The sequence below is a fragment of the Sinocyclocheilus anshuiensis genome, unplaced genomic scaffold (genome assembly GCF_001515605.1).
Source record: "Sinocyclocheilus anshuiensis isolate Anshui unplaced genomic scaffold, SAMN03320099.WGS_v1.1 scaffold67, whole genome shotgun sequence".
Taxonomy (NCBI): Eukaryota; Metazoa; Chordata; class Actinopteri; order Cypriniformes; family Cyprinidae; genus Sinocyclocheilus; species Sinocyclocheilus anshuiensis.
In genome coordinates this window covers 2,395,321-2,406,907 of record NW_015552546.1, presented here as the reverse complement: position 1 = coordinate 2,406,907, position 11,587 = coordinate 2,395,321, and the positions used below count along the sequence as shown (strand labels likewise).

At 37.8% G+C, this 11,587-nt stretch overlaps 3 protein-coding genes across 4 annotated transcripts in view; all 3 read right to left on the bottom strand.

Annotated features, from left to right (window-relative positions):
• Positions 1-743: 743 nt before the first annotated feature.
• LOC107664185 (5-hydroxytryptamine receptor 6-like) lies at positions 744-4,802 on the bottom strand. The gene is made up of 3 exons (XM_016454665.1): positions 2,862-4,802; positions 1,559-1,693; positions 744-1,122 (listed from the first exon to the last, which is right to left on the bottom strand). Exons 1-3 carry the CDS (start codon positions 3,861-3,863, stop codon positions 763-765), a joined length of 1,497 nt encoding a protein of 498 aa, XP_016310151.1. The 5' UTR covers positions 3,864-4,802; the 3' UTR covers positions 744-762.
• Positions 4,803-5,072: 270 nt separating this feature from the next.
• LOC107664137 (MICOS complex subunit MIC10-like) lies at positions 5,073-8,258 on the bottom strand. The gene is made up of 4 exons (XM_016454595.1): positions 8,079-8,258; positions 7,308-7,355; positions 7,019-7,128; positions 5,073-5,771 (listed from the first exon to the last, which is right to left on the bottom strand). Exons 1-4 carry the CDS (start codon positions 8,140-8,142, stop codon positions 5,763-5,765), a joined length of 231 nt encoding a protein of 76 aa, XP_016310081.1. The 5' UTR covers positions 8,143-8,258; the 3' UTR covers positions 5,073-5,762.
• Positions 8,259-9,659: 1,401 nt separating this feature from the next.
• Positions 9,660-11,587, bottom strand: part of LOC107664251 (suppressor of IKBKE 1-like) — a 5,067-nt gene continuing 3,139 nt past the window's right edge. For both annotated transcript variants that reach the window (XM_016454772.1, XM_016454773.1), the window contains exons 4-5: positions 10,495-10,608; positions 9,660-10,415 (exon numbers count right to left, since the gene is read on the bottom strand). In XM_016454772.1, coding sequence (XP_016310258.1) covers positions 10,308-10,415; positions 10,495-10,608 — 222 coding nt within the window. In that variant the 3' untranslated portion in view covers positions 9,660-10,307. The remainder of the gene's footprint in view (positions 10,416-10,494; positions 10,609-11,587) is intronic.

Below are 11,587 nucleotides of genomic sequence, written 5' to 3'. Positions count from 1 at the left end.
AAATGTGGGTTGGGTCTAGATGGTAAACCTCGTTCCAAGAAACTCCTGAGATTCGCATTTGCTGCTACCAAGATTAAGGGTTAGGTGTAGGGTTGCTGTGGGACTCAAATAAACACAGTGTTTTAATATCACATGTGAATCCTCACAAGACTTTTAGCAGAAGAAGCGTTACCATCTAGACACCACCCAGAGTGTAAGTTATCAGTATAAGCTAGAACCAACTGGAATATTGGCTTTTTGACATTCTGGAATTGTCTAATAATATCTATAAGTTATTTGTGGGTATCATCTCTAATTAATTTAGATTTTTCTTTAAGCACTGCTAAATATAATTTGTGATAAACTGCTATGTGAAAACTGTCAGTATTCTGTATACACCATTTGCCCCCTTCATTAGAAGTGGGTTGTTGTTTAATTAAGATGTGAATTACAGCTCCACAGACAACCCACTTGACATTGTGAGAGGTATTAGTGAGATTTCTTTCGCTCTCGTCTGCTTTATCCATCTGTTGTTTTGGTTGTTATGGTAATGAATGAAGCTGGATGTGTGTTGAGTCCGTTCTAAATGTGCAATCTCCCTGATCTGCCTTGAGGAGCGATGCAGCCTTCCAGTTTAGGCACGACTATCCCATTAACACTTATCCCATTGATTTTTTTTAGCATGGTACGTTTCAACACATTTTTCCAAAAACCTGTAATTATAAGTCTCACATCTTGCCGTTCACAGTATATTGCACTTCTTTTGTTGTCTCGGTTGGCGTGTCAATCGTCTAATGTATCAACCTGGTTGGGCAGCAGTAGAGGCAGGTCGATCCCGGCGTTTTCTGCGTCGAGAAGGTTAACAGCATCCGTGGCCGTCGCCGGTAGTTGAGGCGGGTCGGACACAAGGGAGGGGGGTTCAGTGGGCAGTTGTGGCTCCCCTGAGTTGCGTAGAGAAAGGGAAAGTGGCAGCGATGGCCTACGAGGGGCTTGAGATGAAGAACAGCAGGGTAGAAGCCGTGCCAAAGCCCTTTTGAAATCCCTCATGAACATTGGGTATATAATTGGATTCATGGTGCTGTTACAGTAGCCCAGCCAGGTGATGGCATCGAAGAAGGAGGGTGGTACACACTCACACACCGCCTGAATGAACAGAAGAAAAGGTCTTAGATCACAAAGTCAATACATAATGTAGCTGAGACTCGATACCAAAGCGGTGGAAAAGGTCAAAGATGTCTAGTTCGTCGGAAGAGGATGTTGGGATGCCACGGATGAAGAAGGGGAGAGTAGGAGACAGAGATGGAGTGCTATTCACACACCATATTGTGTGCGAAGGAGGGCTAGAGACAGGCTTGCCCAGAAGCTCGAAATCTGAGCAAAGTGAGGGACACAGATGGGGTACGGGATCGTTGAGAGCTCGAGAGCAGGATAAGGAATAATTGCTCAATTAAATGGGATGTCAGTTTGTCATACTGCAGTTAATTTGCCACCCATCCCTTTTTTTTTTTTACATGCTTGTTAAGGTCAAGGTAAGGATTAACAAGTGAGTTGATGTTTCTTAACTGTTTTGTGGACTGACCTGTGCCATGTTGGTGATAAAAAAGGGAAGCCAGGCACTGAAGAAGAGACCCAGGAGCACTCCCAGGGTAAGACTGGCTTTCAGAGCTCTCTTCCTTTGCCTGTGTGCCAGTCTGCGCTCACTGTTCACCGACAGCTGAGAGGAAGAGACAGAAAAGAATATATTCATCGAGATTTCACAGTGATTCTCCTGCTGAGAGATGGGTAGTAATGTTATCTTGGCCTGAGGTAATTATTTATGCCTTTCCCTCTCTCAGATGAAAGCTCTTGAAAGTGACAGTGCCTCGCAAGGTCTTTGCTATTCTCTTGAATAGTTCTACCCTCCCATTTCGCCCTTCCTCATCTTCAAATGCCTTATTGGCACTCTGACACCCTCATCTTGTCTCTCATTACTTTCTGTTTTGAGTCCTTAAAATTGAATTTTCCTTTTTCCGCTACATCTCTTTCACCTTTCTTTTTGTGTTTGTTAAGGTGCGGGGAATTCTCTGCACATTCTCAACATGCTGCATTGTGTCTGTAATCACACAGCCTTCACTTGCGTAAGCAGTGGGTACGTAAATTAACAATAGGCCAAAACAGTTTGAGAATGTATGCACTCCAAGTTAGAGGTCTTCTTGGGTCCTAAAATCCATACCCGACCCGAATATTACTCTATATTTTTGCCTGCCTGATGGATACATCTTTCAATTGTGACCGGATTTGAAAAATAAACGCGATTGCTTGATAAGAAGTAAATCGATAGCCTAATAAATCATGGATTTGACAATGTTATTTACCTCATCTACGGTGAAGGGCTTCTGCGCACAAAAAAGAAAAGCCCTGCATGAACACGCAGCATAATGAAGTAAGTGGATATTCCTGATCTCATATCTATAAGATGGATTTCGAGGTTACAAACTATGTTCCTTTTCTACGTGCGTTTCTCAAAAATGGACTTAACATGAACGCACATGTTCACATCCAGGATAGTTTAAAATAATTCGGGTCTTATTGGATCCATTTGGAAAAAGCATGAGAAATTACCCTAGGCCGCTTATACCAAACCTGACCTGTGTCCGAGACACTCGTAGAAGTTTTGGACCCGAACCCTCTTGGGTCGGATCTCGGGTTTTCGGATCCAAGTGGACCTGTGAAGACCTCTACTCCAAGTGGCTTAGTTTGTCGAGAGTTCACAGCAAGATTTAAGAAGTATTCACACACACATACATGAAGCAATACATTTATCTAATAACTCTACTCTAGTTCTTGGCACTTCACGAATTGAATTTCTATCCCAATCTTTTCTCTGACTCTGGACTTCTCACCGGAGCTTGCCGCAACACGGGTGGCTCCTGATGGCTGTAGTCGTCTCCATCCTGCACGGCGTGTCCGGGAGAAGGAGGACGAGATGGTTCGCCGGTTGAGTGATGTGGGTAAGCGGGATGAGTAAGAGCCTCCACCTGTCGTGCCTGTCTTCTGGCCGCCAGCAGGATCCGGCAGTAGGTGAAACAGATGGCCGTAGAGGGCAAGAAGAAGGTGAGAAAGGTCGCCACGAGGGCGAAGGGGAGAGTCACCCGCAGGCGGCACTGCGTGGACGGCGTCCCTGACGTGGAAAGCTGGAAGTACGAAGAGGGGTAGAAGGAACTCAACTGGGAGACCGTGGCGTTGGCGGGATCGTTCTCGGCAAGGTCTGGGGTGCGACCCAGGCTGTGCCAGTCCATCTTGATCGGCAGAAAGGAAGTGAGGGCTGCCAACCCCCAAGCCCCACCCACCAGAAGCAAGGCACGAGGCGGGGTCATGTGCTGTTTGTATCGCAACGGAGAGATGATGAGGAGGTAGCGGTCCAGACTGATGACACACAAGTTGAGGATGGAAGCACTACAGCACATCACGTCGAAGCAAAGCCAGACGGGGCAGAATCCAGGCGCCAGCACCCAGGTCCCACACAGCACGTTGAGCATAGCAGGGGGCATCACGACCAGAGCCACCATCAAGTCTGATAGGAAGAGGGACATCAGGAAGCAATTGGAGGTGCAGCGCAGCGACCGATGTGCAAACACCAAGGCGATCAACAAAATGTTCCCACAAGCTGTCACCAGAATTATGAGGGACAGCATGACTGCAAGAAGCCAGGGACCACTGCCACTAATGCTCCAGCCATCACCGATAGTACCGCTGTCATTGAAGCTCCTGTGAACATCCGCACCTGATGCTGCCTCTACTCGAGGGATAGGTGAGCCACTCATCATCGGAGAGTTGAATAGGACTGTGTGCGCTTCCTGTGGTCTCGATGAAGCGAACACACATCCAGCGTTTTTCAAGTGCATTGAGAGAGTGATGCTGAATGTGAAACAGTTGATCTGCGGGTCACCTTGCTGAAATCTGATGCGGAGCACCTCAGGTGGCGAAAAAGATCAAGATGTCCCGTTTATAGTAATCTTTTCCGTCTTTCCCCTGGCGAGGTTGGTGATTTCACTCCCTCTGTGTGCCTCAGTCACATCAGTGCAAGGATATTCAGCTGCCATCACTCCATTTGTTAACGTGAGATGAGCAAAGCAATAAAATGACACATTTCCTAGTCAATAGTCTGGCTTCTTCAGTGCTTAGCACCAGTATGAGCAATTCTATGCCTGTCAAGAGTATTTCAAAGCTACGTGTCATGATGACACTCTTTGGGGGAGGGCAACTGAGAGGTGGGCTTCGGTACGAGAGAGTGTGAGAGAAAGAGAGGGAGCGTTACAATAGCAAGACTACCGTATAGATATTTTTAGATGAATGAATTAAAAAACAAACTCATCTATGTCCGCTTCTTGCTGTTAAGGTGGATTTGTTTGCTTTCTATGCATTTTTATGAGCTCAACGTTCTTTATTCAGTAATTGTGTGGCTGTAATTGAGTAAAAGGGAGCGGACGAGTGCACTAGAGGTAACTGTGTTGGCGTCTTGGCTGTTCCCTGTGCCCTTCTAATCCCTGTATCGTCCACTTCAAGGTGCCTGCGGGATCCGCACTCTGCCGCTGGGCATAAAGCGTGTCTGAGGATCGCACTCTTAATGCGACTTCATGCACATTCACAGCCAATCATTATTCAGGGTTAATTGAGGCAAGCAATTAGCATCTAACAAAAGGCTTATGTAAATGTGTGAGATGTAAAAAAAAAAAAATATGCAAGATTAACAACAAATGATTAAAATGTAATTTTACAAGACGTGTTTGTGTGTGCGTGAACACGTTCTTCTGTGCCTCATCTTGACTCTGACATTTGGTACCTCTACCTATTTTTATTTTTATTTTTTATTTGAAGTTGATTGTCAAAGCAGACTGCATGTTGTCAATACAGTTGCACAATTGACTTTTAAATGCATTTCTGTCAACATGTTTTTTTGCAAACTGAGATGTGGAAATTGAGTCTTTGTGCACTGATGTCCAAGTGCATGATTATTTTTTGTTCTTGTTTTTTTTTTAACTCATGATCAATTGTGTTGTTCGATTGTGCATTTATAATAGTGAGAACATCTGAGAATTAGAACTGAGAAAAAATGGGTTTTGAAATTAAATTTTATTCCAAGATGAAAACAAGCTGAAAGAATTTAAACTAAACTGTCGTACAGTTGTGTACAACTTTGTCAAAAGCAAAAGATGATACATTTAATATTTGTAATTTTATAATCGTTACAGCCAACATGCCTGCAACAATTCCCTGAAGCCTTACTTCTCAACAATGTCATGCATGAGAACTTCGATATGTACTTCTACCTTTATGTAAAAAGCAACATTACAATAATGCAATTATGTATAAGCACGGCAGATAAAAAAAAAAAAAAAGTATGCTTGTGAGAACTGTCGCCATGCCAACACGGCTCTTGACACTTCAGGTTTGTGCAAATGTTTTGCTTCAAGCAAAGTGCACTAGTTTAGCATGGTTGCCAAATATCATCTTGGCCTGGGTCAAAAGCTAGATGACAGCGTAGGCTGCTATCACTGGGGTTATAATAGAAGCCTATGATTTTTGGAACACATGTTACTGTAGGGCCATTTTAAAAAAAACAACAACATTCAAATCATCCTTAGCAAATTTCAAATCTCCTTTTTAGTATTTTATTAAATATAAACAGACTGTCCTGTACAAGAACATGGATGTTATGGAGAAAGAAAGACAACCAGTCTGATTGCGTCAGGCTTCGAATATGAAAAGCAAGGCAGATGACAGAATCCATAACTGTTGCAACTCTACTGCTCCTGAAAGAGACCAGAGAAAACAGGTCAGGATTGAAACACTGATCTTCAAATGTGTTGAGGCAGAGAGAATCTATGAATATGATCTTGTGTTAAAATTCACAAACAAATCTAGAAAAGAAAAGGTACAAACTGATGTGAAAATACACCAAAAAAGCATGCATATGAAATTCATGTGATAAGTATCAGGACTTGCTTATCAGGCGATTTTTAATAAATTATGTGTTTACAGTGAATTAGCATTAAGCATTAAAATATGTTTTTCTGATATAATCTGAATATGCTAAATGATCATATTCCAATTGACTGTGTCACATGTTCTGAACAATGCATGTTATTTCCAGTGAATTGATAATTTATTACAATGATTTAATTTTATCTGTGCATGTCCGCAATTCTGGAACCTATGTTATAATATTTATATGCAAAAGAATCACAATTTAACAAACATTGCAACAAATTAATTGTTGAGGAACATAAATTACTATATAGATGGGCAAAAGTACATTTTTGTCAGGGTTATAATTATTAACTAAAACCATAATTACTTGAAATAAACATTAAGTGAAATCATTTTGTATATTTTACTTCAGCTAGCTGCAAATGCAACATTTCTCATTTAAGTACTAAAATACTAAAAAGTTCAAAATTGAAGTACTAAAATAACTAAAACGAAATAGCTACATAGACATATATAAAATATTTAAAATTCATTATTAATAATCTAACAGTAACATTAAAAATAAATTAATCTGAATCATATAATATTTCTTTTATATTAAACATTTTTATATATTATTATATTTTTCTATTACACATGAAGCTTTATTGAGTTCAGAATAGCTGACAGATGGACTAATTGTAATTCAATCTAAATTCATTTGTTACATGTACTGAAATATTGTAGCTCTGATAACATCATCCAGATGAAGCTGATTAATAAACAAATTAATACAATTATTAAAACTTGACAATTAAAACAGAAAATGTAAATATTAAAGCTAATACAAACTTGAAAAAAAAAATCACATTTGAATTAAAAACAAAAAATACAATACTCTGAATTATACTCTACTACAGATTTTTGTATGTACATTTTATAAGCAATTCATTAAAATATTCAGCGATACCTTAGATAATTCTATGCATGTTTTTATAAATGAGCCCAAGCTCTCCAATGCAAACAGACATGAACAGCTAGGTGACATCTGACCAAGACAACACGTGATCTCTAGAATCAAAACACAAACCTTAGCAACTTTACTGTGCAGTACATAATGTGACCTCAAGTCATTCTGGCAGTTGGAATAAGCCATGCCAAGACCCAGTCCTGTCCCAAAGACAATGGGCCATGTCCGGCCTGCACAAACAAATCTTCACATTAGCATGGATGAAGACGCATTCTAATAAATCTGGTTTATACAAGATACAATATAATGTAGGGCTGCACCTGCTGATTACAGAACCGGCTTTACTAACAAAATGCGCATGACAATTGCATTCGATTAATCGTGCAGCCCTAATATAATGTACACTTACGCTTGAAGAATACAACGGAGAACACAATTCCTAGACCCAGACCGGTACCTATAAGAAAAAAATATTATATTACACAATTACCCAGCATGCCCATAATTGGTCTCTTTGGATGCTGGAGAACAGGCGTTTAACATCAGAGCTGTTATTGCATGTTCATGACTAGAATGCTTTATTCGCCAGTCAGCATCCAGAATAATACCTATCCGTTTGATCCTATATCGTATCTTGATACAACTACTTTCATACACTCTCAGAAAAAAAGGTACAAAAGCTGTCACTGGTGCAGTGCCTTTTCAAAAGGTACACTTTTATACCTAAAGTGTACATATTAGTACCTAAAAGCTACCTAAAACCTAAAAGGTACTGCCCTAGATACAGCCTTGTATTAATGGTATTTTAAAGTATACCATGATGATTACCATGGTACATAGTAGAAAAACAGTCCAAAAACCAGATTTAGTATGTATAAAATCCCAGTTACCATCGCTGACATACTAAGGCCCGCCTAGATTAGTAGTAGGCGGTCCTAGTAGTAATTCACCAGACCTTTTTTAATATAACACATAAATAATACCGTAGTTCTCAAAGCCTAATGAGCTTTTAAAACAAAACAGCATTTATAGGCGTCCTAGCAAGCGTCTAGGTCGGGAGTTCACTAGGTTTTGAGCCAAACCCATCGTGAGAGCGTCTTATCAGTGACCCGAGTGCCCTACACAGACGTGACAACATGTCGGCAATTCAAGCTGATTATTAAATCACATGAGTTCTTACCGAATTTAATCGCGCTGTCTGCGAGGCAGTGGTCCCACTTTTGGCCGAGCTCTTTCTCAGACATGATAACGGCGGACGGCGGCAATAATGCGGATGACTTTGGCTTGAAGGCTGGAGTACGCTGTCATACTTTTCTTCCCCGGCAGTGGAGGAGTGTGTACATGCTGCGGCATGGCGCCCCCAGCTGGACAGGCGGAGAAAAAAAATGCAGTAATTAGTGGAAAATACATCAGTATTTAATGGAAATTTGCATTATTCAATAGCACTCCGAAATCCAAGCATATTAATTATAGCTTGATAACCAACTTTTTAAAATTGTATTTTTTTTTTAAATATCATATATCATTTTAAGTACCACAAAAGTACTGGAATAAAAAACTAAGACAAAAATCAAAATATTTCAAAATGTAATTTAACATTTAAACAAATATTTAGAAATAATTTTAAATAATATTATTGTTGGATATTACAGGTTATAAAAAATGTTTAATTTTCATTACATATTTAATTTAAAGTTTAATATTTTGTTGTTAATATTTTATGTTGTTTTTTTGGTGTTTGGCTTAGTGTTATGTTAGAATCATTATTATACTCGTATACCTTTTGTTCTTTAATATTTTGAATTGTTTTTAGCTTTATTTTTTGTTTTTCATTTAAATGTTAAGGTTTGAAATTTTGTTGTATGCATTTGTCATTTTTATTTAATTTCTTTATTTTTAAAATGTGTATAGGTAGTATTTATCAAGTTTTAGCTTTTAGTTTTGGATCTGTTTTTAGTTGTTTTAATACTACAATTGATTGCTTCTGTTGTCCTCATTTGTAAGTCGCTTTGGATAAAAGCGTCTAATAAATGACTAAATAATATTAATTAATATATATATATATATATATATATATATATATATATATAAAATGGAAATTGTCATTAAATATTAATTTCAGCTTAAAAGTGTTAAAATATTTGTAAATGTAAATAGAATAATTATATACTTAGTGAATTGAATAACCAACTATTTACAATTTTAATATAATTTTTTTTTAAAGGATAAACATCATTTTAATATTTTAAGTATCACAAAGTTACAAATATTGAAATAAAAAATCTGAGACTAAAACTAAAATCAAAATATTTCAAAACATTGTTTATATTTTAAATTAGATCATATTTTTATATTTTCTTATGTAGTTAGAAAGATCAAATATTTAGAAAATATTGTTTTAAAATCTAATTTAAAATAAACAAATATTTTGAAATAATATTACATTTTAATCTTTTCGGATATTATGGGTAAACCATAATATTTAAAATATATTTAATGGAAATTTTCATTAGATATTAATTATAGCTTAACAATTATACAATGCAAATTATAAAAAAAAAAAAAATTAATATCCCTTTAGTTTATTTTACATGTAAATTTCATATTTAAATATTTAGTGAGATTAACTGTCACACCATATGATGGTTTCTAGGTTTTAGAAAACTTTAAGACATTCATACAATATCATACTTCATCATTTATCACGTAAACATCAACCTTCTGATGAAATATGTTTAAACTTGAATATTGTATTTTATTTTACATACTGCGTTCTACAAAGTAACAACTGCGGTACATATGATTGCTTTCCTGAGATGAAAATACAACAATGTACAATAAAAAGACTGGCGAATGCTCAGAGGCCATTTTAAGAAGATTCTCATCGCAAAAGTGTGTACATGTTACACGACATACGAGATTATCACATCAAACTGTGGAAAGATGCAACACTGCTGATGCATACAACTTTCTTAATGATACAGCTATCTTCTGCTGAGGTTAGTTAATAGGGCTGTTAATAATTGTTTTCACATATATAGAGTGTACTCCAAACACAATTTAATCATGTGACCTAAAAAGACTAAAAGGCTAAATCAATTTAAGACAAAAACCTCATTTTAAAATAAACTAAAAATGCTAATAGAAATAAAGCCAGAACTGATCTATAATGCACATTTGCCTAAAGTTATTAAGCATCTATTATTAAAAAACTAAAGAGGTGATGCGTCCTTCCTGAACAAAAACATTAGCATCATTAATAACAAACATCAGAAAGTGCATCATGGGGCAGCAGGAAGTTAAACCACCGCCAGAACAGTTCAATTCAACACTAGAGAGCCCAATACAGATATTAATGTCAGCAGGCATACAACTATACAAACTGCCATCTAAAGTAATATTTCCTCTATTAGGACTGTTGTTTCTTAGGGCTCTCAGCTGGGTTTATCTCCTCTCTCTGTGGCCTCACAGAGCTGTTGCTGATGGACAGCAGACCCCTGAGCTCCTTGTTTTCAATCTGCATCAAGAAAAAGATGAGTTACATGAACATACGAAAGCAGAAATGATAAGCTGATGAATTAAAATAAAGCCATTACTTCGAGCTGCGCCAGTCGCTCTTTTACAGAGCAGTAACGCTGCTCATCCATCTGCACAGCTTGACGCATTACTTGACCCATTTCACAGATCCGCTCCAACTGGCTTTGAACCTCCTGGAATAAAGGCTTATTTTAGGTTTCATTCTGCCTGATTTTTGAACATGAATAACAGATGCAAACCTTTAAAGGAATAGGTCACCCAAAAATGATAATTTGCTAAAACAAATGACTCACCTTCAGGCCATCCAACATGTAGAGTTTCTTTCTTCAAATGATGAACAGCTTTGGAGAAATGTAGCATTACATCACTCGCTCACCAGTGAATGGGTGCCGTCAGAATGAGAGTCCAAACAGCTGATAAAAACATCCCAATAATCCACACCACTCCAGTCCATCAGTTAATGTCTTGTGAAACGAAAAGCTACTTGTTTGTAAGAAACTAATCCACCATTAAGATGTTTTTAACTTCAAACTGTTGCTTCCAGCTAAAATGTGAGTCCTGTATTCATAATACTGTTTTCTTCGGTGAAAAGTTGTCTCGTCTGAAGCAGTAGAGAAATATGCACAGATCAAGCATCATTTACAAGCCAAAACTGCCCAAAACAAATATGTGGGTGGATTTTGATGAGAGAGGACAACAGGAGATTGACTTTTTCACTGCAGGAAGCATTATCATGGTTTATGGATTCATATTTCGTCCAGAAGCAAAGTTAAAACACCTTAAAGATGAATTTTTTTCTTACAAACAAACACCGCTTTACGCTTCGTAAGACATTAACTGATGGGCTGGAGTGGTGTGGATTATTGTGATGTTTTTATCAGCTGTTTAGACTCTCATTCTGACGGCACCGGGAACCATTTGTGAGCAAGTGATGTGATGCTAATTTCTCCAAATCTGTTCTGATAAAGAAACAAACTCATCTACATCTTGGATGGCCTGAGAGTGAGTGCATTTACGACTAATTCTCATTTTTGTGTGAACTGTTCTTTTAAAGGGGTCATATGATTTTGCTAAAAAGAACATTATTTTGTGTATTTGGTGTAATGAAATGTGTTTATGCGGTTTAAGGTTCAAAAAACACATTATTTTCCA

Excerpts from the sequence above, each read along its gene's own strand:
- LOC107664185 (XM_016454665.1), bottom strand. The coding sequence starts at position 3,863 with ATGCACTTGAAAAACGCTGGATGTGTGTTCGCTTCATCGAGACCACAG. Across the intron at positions 1,694-2,861 it reads CCGTGTTGCGGCAAGCTCCG|CTGTCGGTGAACAGTGAGCG; the intron begins GTGAGAAGTCCA and ends TCTTCCTCTCAG. Across the intron at positions 1,123-1,558 it reads TTATCACCAACATGGCACAG|GCGGTGTGTGAGTGTGTACC; the intron begins GTCAGTCCACAA and ends CTGTTCATTCAG.
- LOC107664137 (XM_016454595.1), bottom strand. The coding sequence starts at position 8,142 with ATGTCTGAGAAAGAGCTCGGCCAAAAGTGGGACCACTGCCTCGCAGAC. Across the intron at positions 7,356-8,078 it reads AGACAGCGCGATTAAATTCG|GTACCGGTCTGGGTCTAGGA; the intron begins GTAAGAACTCAT and ends TTTTTCTTATAG. Across the intron at positions 7,129-7,307 it reads CTCCGTTGTATTCTTCAAGC|GCCGGACATGGCCCATTGTC; the intron begins GTAAGTGTACAT and ends TTGTTTGTGCAG.